The sequence below is a fragment of the Grampus griseus genome (genome assembly GCF_964374135.1).
Source record: "Grampus griseus genome assembly, chromosome: 18".
NCBI classification, from domain to species: domain Eukaryota; kingdom Metazoa; phylum Chordata; class Mammalia; order Artiodactyla; family Delphinidae; genus Grampus; species Grampus griseus.
The window spans coordinates 9,673,054-9,692,664 of NC_139012.1; the positions used below are offsets into that span (position 1 = coordinate 9,673,054).

Consider the following 19,611-nt stretch of genomic DNA (forward strand, 5'->3'; position numbering starts at 1 on the left):
AATTGAAGAATTTTATTTGTATCACTCGGAGATTAAATTACATGAGTACTTAGGCTCATGTAATGTGTTTTCAGATGACGCTTAAGGGCAGTGTGAACTTTGTCAAGTTGCTTAATTTCTTTGAACATTTCCTCTTCTGTTAAAATGTGGCTAAGAAAAAAAAAATGTGGATAATCACGTCTCCTTCTCTGAGTTAGGGCGAACATAAAATGGAATGAGGTGTGTGAACGAACTTGATGGGTATCTAATAGAGCAGGATCTCTGTCAATGTGTTTCTTCTTTCCTAAATTTCTCATTTTAAGTCTGGGAGACAGGCTGTGGAGAACTGTCCACATTTAATTCACTTCAATAAATAAATAAAAAAATCATAATCACAGCCTGATGTTTTATTGCTCAAATCACAGCCTATTACCCCATCACCTCTTCCCACCCCTACCTGTCTACATCCAGGGCATAGAGACCACGTACAAATTCTCTCCTAAACTCTTCCCATGAGAAACTCTACCAACCACACAACCATAACTGCCTGATCACTTAACTTTCTCTATAATGTTCTAGCATAGGGAAGAATGGAAAATGTGAGAAAGAAGAAAATAGGGAGCAGGAAGGAGGGATGGATTAGATGAAGTGGAAAATTTCAGATTCCAAGGAGACCTCCTCAATGGCTTCCACCTGCCCCACCTATGTAGTAACTCTAAGCCTAAATAACGTGCATCAGGAATTGTGAGCTTATGAAAGGATCCAAGTGTCAGCCTAAGTGTCAATGCCCATCTTCACCCCACGGCCCCGCTCCTCACGGTGAGATGGACTAGCTCACATGACCCTGAATTATCACTATGATGTAGTGATAATTCAGTAGTGTAATTTGAATTTTCCAACCCCACTCCAAAATCAGGATCATGGGTTTAATAAGAAAGAGTGTTCCCTATGCTTAAAAAAAAAGCATCCTATCAGAAAATCACAAAGTTAAGATTTTTATATGTAGTCTGATTATCTCTTTATTTTCCTATTTTAATGTATGTGAATTCATGTTTTATCACACAATCTTAAAAATGACAACCTTAAATGGTGTGCCCTGAGCCCCGGTATAGTTTTCTACTGACAACTCAGTGTTTATGACTCTGTAAATTCTCATGTTCAGCCCTGATCCTTCAGAGTCACGTATTCAACAGGCTGAAAAAAATGATCGGCTTTGGTTTGCCATTGGTCCTCTATGCCTGATATGTCTAGAAACGAATTTGACAATGTTCTTCTATATTCTCCATTTCAGTAAATGGCACCAACATTTACCCAGACAACCAGACTAGAAACCTGGTGACTATAGCTCTCCACTGCCTAAAACCATCTCTAGCATTGCCTTTAGAACAGAGTCTAGTTCAGCAGCAAGGTAAAAAGTCCTTCAGTCCTTACTTCTTGCTAGCTTTACCCTTCGTTACTTGTACATTCTGGTAATAACCAAGTTGATTCTAGGCCCCTGCACAGATCTTATGCCTCTTTCCCCTCTGCCTGGGATGCCCGTCGCAGAACTGTACGTGCACAGTGATCCAAAAGCATCATGCGATGCATGTCACACATCACCACCTCTGTGAAGAGCCTCACCCTCCTAATTAAAATGTCAAACAAGCCCATGCCCTGAGATTGTCAACCCCTTTCTCTGCTCATTTTAGTCTATAGCACAATGGCCATGAAAATATATAGCACTGACCTACTATACATTTTGTTTGTTTTTTTGTCTCTCCAGGCCCACCAGGATGTAAACTCCCCAAGGAGAGGACTTTTATCTGTTGTGTTCATCACTATGTCCCCAGTATAAGTAAACATATGCATGAATATGCCAATCTCCCACACGATAGTATATTGAAATGCATGTTTATGTGGCAGTTTTCTTTGCTAAACAATAAATTTCTTAAGGTCAGAGCCTAGGCTTTTTTATATTTTAATCCCCTAATATCTCACACAGTGCCTATAGCATAATTAGCACTCAATCAATGTTATATTAAATTGAAGTTTAAGTTTAAACAAAGATTCATTCACTAAAGAACGAACCTTTAGATTTCTTCAGATTCAGAGACCTTGTTAACATTTTGATTTTAGCTGTTAGTGGTGGAGCCTGCAGCAGGTTATGGAATTCCCTGAACCTCAGTTTCCCCAGCTGTAAAATGAGAATAAATATGTTCCCTATGTCATAGTCTTTTATGAAGAATAAATGCAAATCTGGGAAGTGCTTTACAGACTGTCTGGCATACAGAAGTCACTGAATAGTTGTTAGCTGTTTTATTCCCATGGTGTTGACAATGAGGATAATAAAGAACACTTACCCAGAATGAATAACAGAAAAACCTGGAAAGGGCATAGTCTTTGGTCCTTGCCTTTGGCATTGGACTGACCCCATTCCTGGGGTGGGACAGTAAAGACAGTGCCACCAACAACTGCACAGAGCCCTGGGATGGAACCACAAATGAAAGCAGCTGCCTTGTGAAGTGTCTTTTTGAGAATATGGCCCCCATGAGCTACATGGTATACTTCAATTTCTTTGGGTGTGCCCTGCCAAAGGACAAAATGCTTAGGAAATGTTTTAGGAAATTCTCCCAAGCACAAGGGATCAGAAGAGGGAAATTCTTCTGCAGTGGGAAGCTTTAGCAGCAGGCTCTCCTCAGCCAGGACAGAGAAGTCTTTGCAGTTGCATAATCATAATTAAATAGGGCAGCTCTTTTATCTCCCTTTGCTGGCAAACTTTCTGGAGACAAGCGGCGTTTCCTCTCTATATCCCTGTACCAACCAAGCAGTCAAGCATAAAGACGTGTATATGCCCATGTCTCTGTCTTCTCGATTGTCCAATATAACCAGACTGAAAAGGAGTAACTCTATTTTTGCTAAATGACACTTTTTCAGATAAATCTGACTGCCTGTTTTTTTTTTTTCCCCTTTGCACTATTAGAAATTCTGGCAGGATGTATTTTTTTTTTCCTTTGCATTTAGATTACAAACTCCATAATGTCAAGGATGTTTGTCTCCTTCACTGCTGGTACCAGTGGCCCAGAGGCCACTGGCAAATAGTATCGAGAGCCTGGAAAATAGTATCTGTTCCATAAAAATTCATGGAATAGAATTTTTTTTTTCTTTTTTTTGCATACGCGGGCCTCTCACTGTTGTGGCCTCTCCCGTTGCGGAGCACAGGCTCCGGACGCGCAGGCTCAGCGGCCATGGCTCATGGGCTCAGCCGCTCCGCGGCATGTGGGATCTTCCCGGACCGGGGCACGAACCTGTGTCCCCTGCATCGGCAGGCAGACTCTCAACCACTGCGCCACCAGGGAAGCCAGGAATAGAATTTTTGAAACCACTAATTGATATTCAATTGTAGGCTGCACTGCAGAACAATTTTAGTATATAAATCATACCAAAGAAGCAATGCATTGAACTACCCATGAGAACTATATTGTCCTAAGTCTCGTACTATATTGATATGGCTGCCATAATGGTACCTCTCCTGTTCACGGTCAGGTCTGCTAGCTTTGTATTCTCACGGTTGTGTATTCAATACTTGGAGGTAATAGTTCTTCTTGGTGAGGAATTAGACGAATTTTCAGAGAGCAGGTGCATTTTCCTCTCAGATCTTTGCCCAATGTGTGATTCCTCTAACAGTTTCCACGTTGCTATTAGGAGCCTTATGGATACCGAATGCTTTAGAAGGCGCATTCCATTCTTTTACCGTTTCTGTGAGAAGCCGAATAAATCTTGAAAATGGGGAAATGACTATTTTCTTATTTAAAAACAGGAGTTAGGCAAGCACTTACCAGAACAGAAGTCGTCAGAATATCTGTCGTAGACAGCCTTGCAGTCCCTTTCATCACACTCACAGGTGTCCCCATGAATATCCCCCCAGTCTCCAGTCGGGTCAACATCATGGCAAGAACATTCACCACACACACAAATCCCTAGAGGGTAAAAATAATTTTAAATGGGTCTAGTGAAGAAAAATCATGAGAGAAAGCATCTTACACATTGCTCTTTTTTTTTCTGTTGTTACTTTATATTTGGAAAATACACGTATTCAGGAAAAATATTCTATAGAGGAAAACACCATCTAAAGTTAGCAGTAGAGATTCGTTAATAAAAGTTATTATCTATGTCTATACTTATGTGCGATCGCAGGTTGTGAAATGAGCACCGTGCTGGTTTGACTCAAAGATAATACCAACACAATTAACGTAAGATGTAATCCTTGCTCTCAAGAAGCTTATAATTTATTTGATCAAAAAAAGCTAATGAAAAACAAACAAGCACCTAAAGTACTAATGTTTTGTAAACTAGGACATAAATACTGTAAGAGTTTGGGGAAGGGGAAATCAGTGTGGGCTGAAGTAATTAAGGTAGATGGCTTGGATAAGCATAGAGAACGGGAAATGTTCTAGGAGGACTGAAGGTAGAACAACTCAAGGAAAGTCAAGAAAGCAAGAATAAGCAAAGGAGGGTGGGAACGGACGTGGGGATCCTAAGTAGACCTGACTCATTGGAGCAGAAGGTGCATATTAGGAAGACTGAGAAGTCAGGTTGGCTGGATCAGATGAGCTCAGGTTATAGAGGACATTGGTGTAGACGGAAAGATATAACTTTGGTCGTTGGGAGATTTGTATAGGAGAAATGCTTAGTTGTAAATCATATTAACTTTGTGTGAATTTTAGTAATCATCTTTAGGGTAACCAGTTAATCACTGTGAAAAAAAAAAAGTTAAATCCCTTTCTTACCTTTTAGATCAAAGTAAATTCTAGCTAGCTTAAAGATTTAAGGATATAAAATAGAACCATAAAATATGAAATAAATTTATTTTTATTCAAAAGCCTCAAAGCAAATTATTTAAAGGAAAAAAGAAAAAGCTTTAATGACATAAAAATCTAAAATTTGGGTTGGGGGCAAGACACCAGAAACAAACTAAAAGATAAAAACAGCTAAAACTGTTTGGTCATATGTCTGGTCATATGTATGTACAAGACAAAGCTACTTTCACAAACATATAAACAATTCTTATGAGTTCATATCTAAAGACAAATATGCCTACAGCAAAACAGACAAAGGCAAAGGACACCAATTGGAAATTCTGTGGAGAGACGTTATGATGATAGATAAACATAAAAATGTTTACCACTCAAGCTACCATGATGAAGGGGTGAGGGACTTTTAAACAATAGTGAGTTAGAAATTATTTCAGACATACGACTGACAGAAATAAAAAAGATTGTTAGGATCAAGAGTTGGTGAAATGTCCAAAATGTCCAACTTTCTGGGTGGCAATTTCACAACATATACTTTTTAAATGTGTGTTACATATAACATAACAGCACACTTCAATTAACATATCTAAAGGAAAGGAAAAGTACATGTACAGGGATATTAAATATGGTGGTATTCATGTTATTGAAAAACCACTAGTGACCTAAATGTTCATCAATGGGGAATTCATGAAGTCATGGCCCATGCAGAGCTTATATATTAAAGGAAAATACAGATGAATTAGCAGGATATATAATCAGATCTACTCTGCAAAAATTAAAGAGAGGACTTTTCTTTATAATTTTGGTCCCAAGGTCAGGCCTTTTGCTTTCCTTTCTCTCTATGTACAGAAACCTGGCGCATTTCACTCTTCTATGACAGCCTGTAAAAAAGATAAAGTTGGTTGTGTGCCCAGGATTTCATGTAAGCATTACCTATTAAAGTGTATCATTCATTTAGAGAAATGAAAAAAAAATAAGTTTCCAGCTTTCTAGGTTTTTACTACTGTATAGAAGGAAATTGACCACTCACTGATATCTTCAAGTAGTCAGAAGAGTCCAACATGGCTCTTTATCTACCAGTACAGCTGACAAAGGGAAAAAGAACAAGTATTTGCAAGGATTTTCCTAAAAGTGTTTAAAACTATTTGATTTGATATCAAACGCTTAGTTAACTCGCGTTAAATTATGTTAGCAATACTAATATATTTTTTAAATTCCTGCTTAAAGTCACTCTCAATTCCACATGGCTATATTTTGTTCAATATCACATTTTTATTACTGCATATAAAAGTTAAATGACTCCATATCAATTCTGTATCGCAACACAGCCCTTCAATTTACTCATAATTAAGATGAGAGTTTTTTTTGGAATGCTCTCCGGATAATTAGATGCTCATGCTGTAGATGGTTCTGTTAGTCAAGAGACATTCAACAGAAATATCTACAAGAATTGCCTTTTCCCTGTACTATGCCATTTCTGGATGGCTGCCAAAGAAATTACAGTCCCTGTGTTAACTATCTGTTCAGTGAAGCTGAAAGTATGACAGCAACTTTCTTATCTTTCTGCTTTCTGCCCAATAAAAAATAAGAAAGAGAAGCTTGTTGGTATAGGAAATGTTGATTTACATCAAACACTATAAAAGATGACTTCCACATGGAAGGAAATATAGAGAAGCGCTGGGTTAATAATTAAAGAGGTTTGTTTTTTTCCCAATTACATAGTAACGAGTATGAAAGACACACCTCTGTTACTGCAGACTCTGCCATCTGGAGATGTGCATCTTCGCTTGCTCTCCCAGGGGGTGATGTCACACTGGAATTCGCATTTATCTCCATGCCAACCAGCCTGGCAGTAACAGTTTCCACAGTAACACTTTCCGTGGCCTTTACCCAAAATGAATTTTATACGGTGAGGAAAAAAGCAACTTTTAAAAGCAGAATTAACTTTCTACCTCTTGGTGATCATTTTTGCCTTTGGAAATAATCCACCTGCTCCACAGCCCTTGCTTAAAATAATCATATTATATAGTTTGCCCCCAAAACATCATAGGTGTGCCTATACCTACCTAATTACACACATAAAGCAAGTCAAGGCGTCCTCTAACGTGTCCTAGCCAAGTGGCTGATTAAAATGACAGAATTTTAAAGAAATGGCATGAAAGACTGTGCAAGTCTATTATGTTCCGATCTCAGATGTGTACATCAAACTCAAATGTATATAAGCATTCACTCTGAGAGCATTTCCTGATATTTGAAATGAACCATTGAGAAAGCAATGGTGCATACTTCCTTGGATGCACATTATTAATGGCCATTGCTTAAACCAGAGAAAATATTTCATCTTTTCATTCAACTGTGTCCTGCAAGCTGTTGTGTCTTACCACATGGAAAAGAGGTTTTCAGCTAAATCAGTGTTTAGTAGTCACTTAAACTACTAATTACAAAGAAAATACCACGGACCCTTGGCCTTACAATCAAATTCCCCTCCTATCTATCAAGAGGGTACAAATGCTAGGTAAGGACAGCCCATCATTTTGTGTCCAGATGCCTCCACACAATTTCAGCTCCCTCCATGCTGTAAACTGTTACTCTGCTTGTTTGTACTTATGTCCAAACAATCTGTAATGAACAGTCACCTCATCGCTTCCTGCACCCATGTCCAGCAATCCTACAAATTCCCAAAAGATGACAATACCTTTTATCCCAAATCACTTTTTATATCCTCCCTTTTTGTAGTTATGCCACCCAACCATGAATGTATGTCCTTGTTCTTGCAAATCTGATGAAAACCAGGGCCACTTTGGTTTTTAGTCTATTCTTTCTGGTTTATAGGAATTTATGTTTTATCAGAGTCTATGGCTAAAGTCTTTGTTCTTGCCTCTCTCTTCTCCAACAGTCATCATCCCAGAGGGCCATGGGAAACTAACTGTGAGGCTATTTTTCTTTCTAAACACTATGGCATATCTGGCCAATGGCAAGAGTGTCAGTAGGGCCTGAGACACTCACATATGAAGGGAGAAATACAGTAGAATATTCTGGTCTCATGACATTCTTGTCTCTCAGATGAAACTTCCTGCCAGCAAGCATACATGAGAGAGACAGAGCGAGAGATGAAGAGAAAGTGCTATAGCGAGATAGAGAGAAAGAGACAGGGACCCAAGCATACCATGCCATGTTTTCTGTCTAAATAAGCTGTAATCGGGGTATCCACAGAAAACCTCTTTTTAAGCTAATAGACAATGATCATTTCTACAGCAAATTTTAATTTGTTCACTTAAGCAGACATAAAGGCTATCAAATGAGTTCATCAATAATAAAATATTAAAGCTATACTTTTTTTTATAAACTTCAAAATATCTCTATATGTATACACACAAAAAAAAATCACATTCCAGTATTACATCACAAGCCTTAGGAACTTGAGGATTACACTGGAAGAAAGCAAGACAACTTTTCCTAGGAGTCAGGTTTTTTTTTTAAACTTCAAAAAGTAGAATTTCTGCTATAATCTCAGAAATCTTCAGAAATTTATTCCTCTGTCATTGTAGGAAATTTATTTAAGATGCTACCTATGTAAGGCTTACCATGAGATTAACAAATGATCATAAATCTTCATTCTTCAAACTCAAATTCTTTGTATGTTTATAAAATTCAGCATTGAATTGGGGTTTTACTAAAAAATCACTGAGGTAGAGGCGAATAGGATTACTAGGATAAATCATGTAAGGCTATACTGTATGCAGATATAGGTGGAAAATTAAGCAGATATATTCATAGCTCAAATGAAAATACTGTAATAAGACATATCTGAATAATTGAGATAAAATATAAGCCTCAGGACAATACACACTCCAGACAAGGAGCATCATTCTCTGCTTTGTGCAAACTAATGGTGTAAGAAAATCTGCTTTTGAATTGCTCCATTATTGGGCTGTAGGATCATCTCTCAACAGACTGGTTTTATGTGAATGACACACGGAAAAATCTAGAATCCCAGTCAAGGTCATCCCCAGAGGCTGTTTACTGGAGTGCTAAGTATCTGTGGTCAGAGACTTTGCACCATGAAATTGCTTTAGCCTCGAACCAACGGAAATAATGAGTGGAAAGCTTGAGAGTTAAACACTTCCTGTTGTTTCCAGTTCAATGTTTATATTTACACATGCAAATGGACTTTGCTTTGGTGGTGTGCATCAGAAAACACTGACTCCACACATGTTCCCTTCCTCTTTTTTGATCTGTAATAATTGGAAATAAGATATCAGGACAAACACATAATATCTGTGGGTAGACTTATCTAATTTTTCTAATTATTTTGGAATGAGCCCTTTAGCAGAATTGTCTGAGCAGCATCCAGCTTAGGTCACTGGCTTGAAAAATGAAGGTTCGTGTTTGTTGGTTTTATCTTGGTTGGTTGTACAGCAAGGAAACCAGAGAGAAAAAACCAAGCTGACCTAAAATAAGAGCATCTGGATGACCACAGGAATTGAAGCCACAATTTGTTTTTGTAAACAAAAGGACAGCTTAGTGACACTGTATGGCCCTCTGGCTCCCCCTCGCCCCATTTGCTCCTGATCCTTGAAGGGAAAATACTCCTCTGATCACCCATCTGGTATGCACGATAGGATTCCATGCACGGAGTCTTTTCAGATTTCAATGAAAGAAGCAATTACTGCCGGATAGAGAGATGAGGCCAGAGGTAACCAGGTTAAAATGTTTAATAACAGCAGAGAAGAATTTACCTAAATTGAAGGGATTCTCACTGCTGTTTACTTTCCTCTCCTGTGCCAGCACGACTGAAACTCTCTCTCTCTGGGCACAAGCTTGCATATAGGTAAGCAGAAGAGAAGGGCACTGCGGGTGGTGAGAAAGGCTTTTCTCACGGAGCTCCAAACTCCAGGGCAGTTCTCTATGGTGAGGGGTCAACAGCACAGTCTCTGGCATCAGACAGACAGGAGTCTAAATTCCATTCAACCCTGGTAAGTCATTCCAAATGCTGGTAAGTTACCCAATGAATGTGAAGTACTTATTGCAGTGCTTGACATTAGCAAGCACGCAATAATTGGTACAACAGAAAAATGGACTGAGGTCATGGTGGTCTGTAGAAACAATCATGAAAAAAGTTATCTGAGTGTGTGGTGGGGAGGGATAGATTCTAGGCTAATAATCCTATTGGCCTTCAATGTCCCCAATAGGACATGAGACTGTTCAAAGTTTTATGGTTCAGAACGGGAAAGACAATGCAATTAAAACATGCAATGGAGAGACTGGAATAAAAGAAGCAGAATAAAAGCAGTTAAGGTGAGCAGAGAAGACAGAGTCCAGCTAGGACCACTACAGAACCATGCAGTTGGCCTGTCGCCATATTGGTCTGGCTCTCCTTGGGGAACAATCTGATTTTGCATTTAAAAAGTACTAGTCTGCTCTAAATATCATATGATATCATTTATATGTGGAATCTAAAAAAATTATACAAATGAATTTATTTGCAAAACAGAAATAGATACACAGATATAGAAAACAAACATGTTTTACCACAGGGGATGGGATAAATTAGGAGTTTGGGATTAACAGATACACACCACTGTATAAACAGATAAACAACAAGGACCTACTGTATAGCACAGGGAACTATATTTAATATCTTGCAATAACTATAATGGAAAAGAATCTGAAAAAGAATATACATATATATGTGTGTATATATATATACACACACACATATATATATCTGAATCACTTTGCTGTACACCTGAAACTAACACAACATTGTAAATTAACTATACTTCAATAAATAATGGTTAAAGAATAAAATCTATAAAAAATTTTTAAGATGTACTAGTTAGCTCTGAATGCCTTAGTCTAACTTTCCCTATATGAAGTGTATTCCAAATAAACATAGGTTCAACTTAAATGAGTAAACTTAGCACAGAAATTCATAGAAATAAAAGTGCAATGAAATAGGTGAAAAAATCAAGTACTTTTATTAATTTCTGCAAAGTTAATATACATACCTCCACATATTTCTTCTGTTTCATCATCTATGCATTCTCTATCATCACACTCACAAAATTTACCATAAACGAGTCCATTTCCATCTGAATTATCACACTTACACCTGCCACAGTGACATGTACCTAAACCATTAAAACAGAGCAAAAATTATTTAAGTGCATATAAATTATAATTAATGATTTGAACCTATCTCTTTCATAGATAAAGCCAATTTAAATCAATTTAATATTCCAATTAGGTTTTACTGTGGGTATGATGAGATAATGACATTCTTTGAGATTATTGTAGCCCAGCAGTTATGTTTTATAGTACACAGCTATTATGATTGACCTCTAATAGTTTCATGAATCTGACCTTCCCAAGAGCAGAGCTACTTTATACATGTCCATCTAATCAATGCATGAATGAGTATCTTCTAATTACACCTGGGTCTTAGGTGAACTAAAGCAGAAAATTCTAAGCTTTGTGAGAGAAGTAACCTTGCTTATCTTCCTCACCAGTTATTTATTCAACGCTTTGCACAATATTTGAACATATTATTTATATAATGAATATTTGTAGAATTCATTATCAAATGCATAAATGAAAACCTTAGGTGTCCCTAATAATTTCATACCCACAGTGTTAAACTGATAGCCATGTCATTATGACTATGGGACCAGAGTGGGTTTTCTTATGCATAGAGTCCTGGGACCTCACCAAAACCTCAGGGCAGCTCAGGGTGATACAGAGGCACTGGAATCATCTAGTCTACCACACACAACATACCCGGCCAAGTTTGAGGATTTGACTACAACCCCAAGAGTGATTTCACTGACAATAAAACAGCATTCAAAGGATATTGAGAAGTAGAATGTCCATTTGAGGAGCTTCCTTTTTAATGCCTATTTTTAAATTTTTAATCGATCATCACAGCAGTCACCATAGAGTAATTGAGACTTTACCATTCACCAGTATCATCCTAGACTCTGGAAATGCAACAGGAGATGGATTCAGCCATAATCCTCCTCTTAAAGTTTTATATGAGTAAAAAACAATGTGATAAAATCAGGGGAGAAGTGCAAACTGCTGCAGAAACACATAATAAGGGGATTTAACTGAGACCTGGTAGGCAAAGATAGAGTCCCTGGGGAATGGCTCTTAAACTGAGAACTGAAAGCAAAGTAAAAATAATAGCTAAGAGAATTGAGAAGGTGAAAAAGCCCACTTCCAGCAAGAAACAACAGCAAAAGCTCTGAGGTAAAAGAGGGAATAAGGGAAAAAAGAAAAAGACGGCTGGCGTATAGCAGAAAATAAAGTGGAAAATGTCATGAAAGGAAAAAGGCAACTAAAGATGCAGTTTACGGAAGTCTAAGAGGTCACATTAAAGATTTCCAACTTGAATCAAGCAGAAAAATGAGAAGCCATTGAAATGTTTTCAACAAGGGAGTCATGTGATCAGGTATTCATTCCCACCCTGTTACTCTGGTTGTCATATGGAGAATGAAATGAAATGAGGCCAAGTGGATATGAGGGAATGTTAGTTCATTAGTCTGCAGGAAAGAAAATGGAGGCTGACCCAGGTCATGGCTGTGAGTTTAGAAAAAAGCAAACACACGTGGTGGTATTTTCAGGAGAAAGAAAAGATGACTCGGTGACTGGGTCTGAGAGGTAAAGGATGGGAAGGAACCAAAGATGATACTATGGATATTTGAAATATGGATATTTGAAATGAGCTACTGGATACTGGCAATTCTGTATGTGGTGTACCAGAAAGAGCACAGATTTAGGACTGAGGTAGATTTGCAGGCATATCCAGGTCTTAATCCCCACTAGCTATACATATCTGAGGTCATTACTTTTATCTTTAACTGAGGTCATTACTTTTATCTCTAACTCTCAAATTCCTTATCTGCTCTTCTTCACAGAGCTGCTGTGTGGATCAAGTGATAAATAGATCACCCAGTCACCTATCTAAAAATGCTACTGTGTCTAGCACACTGTAGACTTTCAGAAAATGTTGGGTTCTTTGTCATCTCCCATTAAGACATCGAGTGTATCAGCCATATTCCCAAATATTTTCTCCAGACACATTTTATATTTATGGATCCCACTACTTCCTGGTTCCATACTCTCTGCATGATTCTGTTACACAGGTCACTTGTGATTTGCTATTCTCTGTAAGTGTTCTTTCTCTCACAGTCACATATAAATGGTGATTCTGCAGAATTTGAGCTTGTTATTTTTCTTTCTTGAGAATACTTGTGTGAATTTTACTTCCATTAAACTTCTTTTTATAAACGAAGTTTATAAAATAGTTTATAAACTTTTATAAACTTTGTTTTATAAACTTTTAATTTATAAAAGGTCATTTCCAATCTAACGCTACAATTCATGGTATTGCGTCATCTCATTTTGTTCTCTAATTATCATCCGTCTTTTTCATTTTCACATTTATTTATGCTGTCTTTCAACCATCCACGTATCCATTCATTAAATTTTCTCATTGCTTTATTATATTATTGGTGAAGTCATAAGTGCTATAGAAGATAATAAGATGGATAAAATTAAAACTAAGTAAATCATAGACCAAGAAGAAAGAGCAAGGTGATTGATAATTTTTACATATACATATATCTATATGAAACCAGATGACGCAAAGGCATTTGCAACAGATTTGTGACAAATGCTATAAAGATAGTATAAACCTCAGTCTGGCTCTGTGAAGGAGGAAAGGCACAGTAGGGGAGTAAGTTCTTGAGTTGGCACTTGATGTATAGATAGAATTTCAACAAGTGGAGATGGAGAAAAAACTTGTGATGTTGAAGAAAGAGCCTGGGCTAAGGAATAGGGATGGAGGATTTAACAGAGAAGAGTCTGGCTTTAGTTTGGAAAAAAGGGTAGGCTAAAGGCAGACAGTATAGTATCAAGAATATTGGTCAAGAATTTTAGAATTTATCTGTTGGAAGACCAGGAGCCCTTCATGGGTAGGGAGAGAGGTGCAACATAGTTAGGGCTACGTATGCAGTCATTGTTTTCAGGAAAGATGGGAAGGAACAGCCTCTGCCTCTGAATTCTACAACTTCTCACTGACGTCCCCCACAGGCTGGCTCACTCCAATCCACACATCTGAACTGTTCCTGGGTGATGCAGGAAGTTTACAACAGTTCAGAGACTTCCTGTCTTACTCATCAAGTAGAATTCACAACTGAGGCTCCAAGATACGGCATATGGAAGCCCAGGCAAAAGTGCCAGACTCGCGTGCTCATGCTGTGTCATCCTGCATCTCTTTCTTGGTTGCCAGTTAACTCAGTCTCTAGGATTGGTCTTCTGTTTTATGCTAGATTATTTTAGCTCTGACTTTTCATTCTGCCTAATATAGCTGCCTCTTTCTAGGATGACTCCCTGTCTTGAACACCAGCATATACTCCTGATGCAATGGTGCTGGAGCCTTGCTTTCCTCTGCAGACTGTGCCTTGCCATTCTGCGCCCCTACGGAGTCAACTTCTGGAACTCCTTTAGTCCCCAGCTCCATCTCCATCTCCCCCTGCCCTTCAGTCTTCTGCCCATTCCATACACCTCCTCTTCCCCTTCTGTTCCAAGCTGCTTCCTGCAAATCACACTGCGATATGAGGGGGAAAAATTAGTATAGAGAGCTCAGACACTAATGCAGTTTGGGGGCAGTGGTCCTGAACTAGGGCTGGTAGAAGTAGGCATTAAAAGAAAGCTTTGTGACAGCAAGATCCCCAAAGTAAACCTGAAAGGCTTAGAAACTGAGAAGAGAGTAAGAGACAGAAAAAAAGATTGTGCTGCCTCTGGAAACTGTCTAAAGACACATTAAAGGATGTCGAAGAGATATGACAGCCAGACGTAACACTGCCCCTAGACTGGATCCTATACAGAGGTGGTCGCAATGATGTAAAGGGCATTGTTGGGTCAATTGACATAATTGGAATATGGACAGTAAGATTACATAAAAGTATTGTATCCATGTTAAAAAAATAGAGGTAGAGATATCTTAGAAACGTATTTTATATCTTATCCAATGTGTTTCATCATCTATTGAAACAATTCTGTAAATTTTCTCCTTTAAGATGTGTTGATGTGGTGAATCATGCATTTAGATTCCTTAACACTGAAACATCTTTGGATTCCTAAACTAACCCCTATGTGGTTATAATGTGTTATTAAAAAGAAAAAAAATCCTGGATTTGAAAACCAATCAATCAATCAATCAATTAATCCATCCATCAATCTGAAAATAGAGTACAAAGAAACAAAACTGAAATTGATTTCAAGTCTTATTACTGAAAGAAGTTTGGAAAGCATGAAGTTTTCAAAACAAAAGCGGCTATATGGTGAGTGTGTGTGTGTGTGTGTGTGTGTGTGTGTGTGTGTGTGTGTGTCATGAACCACAGAGGGTGTCATGAACCGGAAGTAGAGAAATTCTACTGAGACGAAAAGAAAAAAGGAAGTGCTGGAGAGAAGCCAGGAGAGTATCAGTGAACAGAGAAAGTAACCTGACCATTAGCACTTTCGTCACGGTCCCCAGCTGCTCCACTCACAGCTTGCCTTGGCAGTAGACCTGATTGCTATTAGCAAAACACCCTACTGCACTGAATCTACACAGAGCAACTCCTGTCAATCAAAGATTGTGGAAAGCTCCCAGCTCTGAATGCAGAAGGACTCTACCAACAATGGGAGCTTCAGGGGGGAAGATACTCATTTATGTAGTCAAACCCTGGCCTTCAGCATGCAGAGCAAGAGGCTCACACCCCTGGATCTATGTAAGAACTACCCAGAGAACTTTTTAAAAAAACCACTATAGTCCATATCAGACCCCAAAGCAACTAAATCAGAGCCTCCAGTGTAGGACAGGAGCATTCTCAAGTTCAACCAGGGCTGAGAAAAAACTGACTTTGAGGTTCTACGTGCCCAACTGTTAAAAGAGTATTTAATTATAGTAACACTGGCTGAACACCATTGAAACCAAAACCACAGTTGTTGTGTTTTATATGATTTTGGTAATTAATTTTAACAGCTCCTCTGTAAATTTCTAAGAAATATTTTTAAATGATGTCTACCAGATATACAAATATTTTAGTCAAACAAAAATCTTGCTATCACTATATTCTGCAATGGTTTTCACATCCAGGGCATTGGAAACCCCCATTAGATTTGAAGAGTTTGGTTCTTTTTGATGCCAAGGTATAAATTCAAAGCATCCTTGATCCGTAACAGAAGATAATTAAGTAAGTTTATACAAATCCTTTTTAAAAGGATTAATCCAGCATTCAAAATCATGGCTCACAATTTACCTAAAATGTTGTCAGGGTGTTGCTTCCAGTGACTATCCTACTTGAAGAAGGCATTTGGAACAGCTGGAGAGCATCAGACTTGCCAGTCTCAGCAAGAGGACATTTTTCCCAATTGATTTATCTGAATTTCACTTCAAAAAAATATGCTCAAAAGCAGTCCCACTCGGAGGTTCAACATTTCTCAACGCTTACATATTACCATTAAAATTATTTCATTTAAGAATTCTCAGGGCATGGAATTCTTACCTGCATTAGAGCAGATGATATCTTGAGAATTCTTGCACATTTGGTTGCTCTGTTTCTTTGTCAGGTCACAGGTCTTTGGGTACTGGCAAGCGTCCCCAGACCATCCTCCATCACATCTGCACTTTCCACAGTCACACGTACCGTGGCCTGAGAATTTAACAACATCCCGTTAGACTCAAATTCTTTTCCAAAGGAAACCATTACTGTAACTAAGGATCTTAAGAGTGATGTTGGTTCTGGACCGAGCTATAATCAATTCAAACACAGGTAAACGACAGTGACTGAGGGGTAATCCTATTTATACACCATATAATGAAGTATGTGGATTTTATTTTCATAATCAACTTCGATATATCATTCTAAAAACATTCACTTAACTCATAGAGACATTAGGATAGATAATAAACCAAAAGTCTGAAAAACCGCATGCTCAGAAAATTTAGCACTTAAAGGAGTCCACCTAGCACTGGCATATTTAAGACACAAAAGCCCCATAAAAACAATTTCCATTTAACTGCATTTTATAACACATGAAATTCCACTAAACTAAACATTGGCCTGATATTTATTTGAATTTTATATGTAATAAAATTGTATAGATATATTAAATACCACCTTGGGATAAGATTGACATGAAAAATAAGTATATATTTTGTTTCTTGATGGGGTAATCTGGTTCAAGAGTCAAAAGGATAAGAGCCATATTCATCTACTGCCACAAAAATTTCTCAACCTTCCATGCTCTCAAATCAACATTTTGCTGTTTTTATTGTTGTGGTTATTAATTTTATTAAGTCCTGCTTGAAGAATCCTGCTAATGTTTTATTGACTACATATTAGAAAGAAGTACAAAACACATACAAGCCTTGGTCTTTGCCCTCAAGGACCTTACAAACTGAAAAGTTGAGGCTAATATGCAAAGAGAATTGTGTTATCTTCAGCCAGAAATGTTTGTTGGACCTTATATTAAGTTGAGGGAGGTAGTCTACAACCTATAGAAATAAGAGGGGAAAGATTTTCTACACTTCCTTGACTTTTAACTGGGCCTTGGAAGGTGAGTAGAGTTTGAATGGGTTACAGAGAGAAAATTCTTGTATTATTCAAGGTAACAGTACTACGTCTTAATGGCTGAAATTCATAGCCACAGTGGAATGGAATCATTCATCTCGGGCCAACAATCATTCGAGGTGGCAGCCAAAATCCACATGATGAAATCCAGATGGCCGGTCAGAATGAATGGCTCAGAGGCCTGCCATTTGGGCATGCCTGGCAGAGCCTGGATCTGTGATTGGCTATGACTTTAAAACTCCCCTGCATGGGGCCCAGTCCATGTAAGTGTTTCTATTCCTGTTGCATTTTTCGAATTAATTATTCTATTTTACAAACAAAATCTTGCCTGTACCCTAATTGCAATTCATTTTATCAAGTGCACATTATTCTGTCAAATTGATTGTATCATCTTGCATTCCTGTCTGGTCCTACATGATATTGTCAATCTCAGCCAACTTGGTATCATTTACAAGCATAAGCGATCTCTCCTGCCAACCATCCAGTCTATTTATAAAAGGATTAAGCCAAATTCTTGAGGTGGCGAAGCCTCTTTTGGTGAATTAAGTATCTCAGTAACTGTAACGATTCTTTAATAATATTAGTGTATTAGGTTAAACCACATGAAGTAGCCACTTCAATAAGTTAAATGTCAGTCATGGTTCATCCCAATAAAAAAGCTCCGTATCAACTGCAAAGAAAATAAAAATGCTTTAGAAGAAAATGAAGTATCTAGAATAAAAGAATACTCAGTGCTTCTTCTATATTGGATAGAACATCTTAAACTCCAAACTAAGGTGTATATGACAGAGGTGGGTAATGGTTTGTGGGTCAAAGGTTACAGATTTTTGAAATGGAGAGAGATTTGGAAAAATAAGGAAAATGTACACAGATGATAGGAAAAGACTCATTCATCCCACACTGACCTAATGAAGCATCAGTAGAAGCAATATTTTAGGTGCTTACAACCCAAAGTTAGTCCATGGAGGTCCAGTTTCAGAAACTTCTTCCATAAAAGGTTCTATGATAAAATAAACATGGAAAGAGACATGCTATATTCTTCTCTTAGCGTGCCATGATATATATCAGCACACTGAAGCCCGTCAGAGGTCCTTTCATGAAAAAGCCATTTAACTTTATGTGGCATATACAATTTTTTTGATTAGGGGGCCCTTTTTCCTTACAACTTATACTAATATCTTGGGCACACACTGTGTCAGGTAGTGTGTTTTCAGCTTTTCCTGTAGCATCTGATTGGAGGCAAAGATGACAGACAATGTAGGACAGGGTCCTCTGCCTTTATGTTCTTTCTAATCTTCATGCCCAGTAGGGCCTTCTTGATTCACTTTCCTCCATTTAGGAAAGTAAATGAGAACCGATTTTTTTTTTTACCGTCAAGAATTACCAAGTAATAGCCTGTACAACCTTACTTGGAGATAAATGTATAATTTTTTTTTAGAAAGAAAATAATCTTCTATTTCTACTCTTTATCCAAGGTTAATAAGAGCTTTGGCCAACCTCAGGGAATGAGGTTGCTGTATTATCCAAGCAAGGTAATCTCCATTACAGTGTCAATAACATGGCTTCGGCAAACATCTCGTTTTGCAAAATAATTTATCCACTGTGTATTAGTTTGCTACGGCTACCATCCAACGTACCATAAACTGAATGGCTTAAAACAACAGAAATTTTCTCTCTCCCAGCTCTGAAGCCCCAAAACCTGAAATCAAGGTGTCTGCAGATCCATTCCTCCTGGAGCATCTGAGCAAGAAATTCTTCCATGCCTCTCTCCTACCTACGGATGGTTGCCTGTGATTTTGGTGCTCGTTAGCTGTGAAAGCTTTCCAGGCTCTGCTTCTGTCTTCACGTAGCTTTTTTCTCTGTGTGTCTGTGTCTTCACATCTTTCTCCTTACGAGTGCACCAGTCATTGGTGCCCATCCTACTCCTGTAGAGGCTCATCTTAATTACACCTTCAAAGACTCTCTTCCCAAATGTCACATTGACAAGCGCCTGGTGGTGGGATTTCACCCATCTTTTAGGGGCACACAATTTAAACCTCAACAGCTGCAGACAGTAAGCCCTGATTAGCCTCTTTCCTGCTGTATAGTCATGGACGAGATGGGATCATTTTTCTCTCTTAGATATGCAAATAAATGGGCTAGAGCTGGCAGCAAGCCCCCTCATCCCCGTTTCTATCCTACACAGGGAGGGCCTGAGAATTCCCACAGACAGCCCGGCC

General features: G+C 38.2%; 1 protein-coding gene across 2 annotated transcripts in view; it reads right to left on the reverse strand.

The window, feature by feature from the left end:
• Window positions 1-19,611, reverse strand: part of ITGBL1 (integrin subunit beta like 1) — a 218,557-nt gene that overhangs the window by 102,531 nt on the left and 96,415 nt on the right. For both annotated transcript variants that reach the window (XM_082675682.1, XM_082675681.1), the window contains 4 exons: window positions 16,325-16,471; window positions 10,781-10,903; window positions 6,513-6,653; window positions 3,795-3,935 (listed from right to left, as the gene is read on the reverse strand). In XM_082675682.1, coding sequence (XP_082531808.1) covers window positions 3,795-3,935; window positions 6,513-6,653; window positions 10,781-10,903; window positions 16,325-16,471 — 552 coding nt within the window. The remainder of the gene's footprint in view (window positions 1-3,794; window positions 3,936-6,512; window positions 6,654-10,780; window positions 10,904-16,324; window positions 16,472-19,611) is intronic.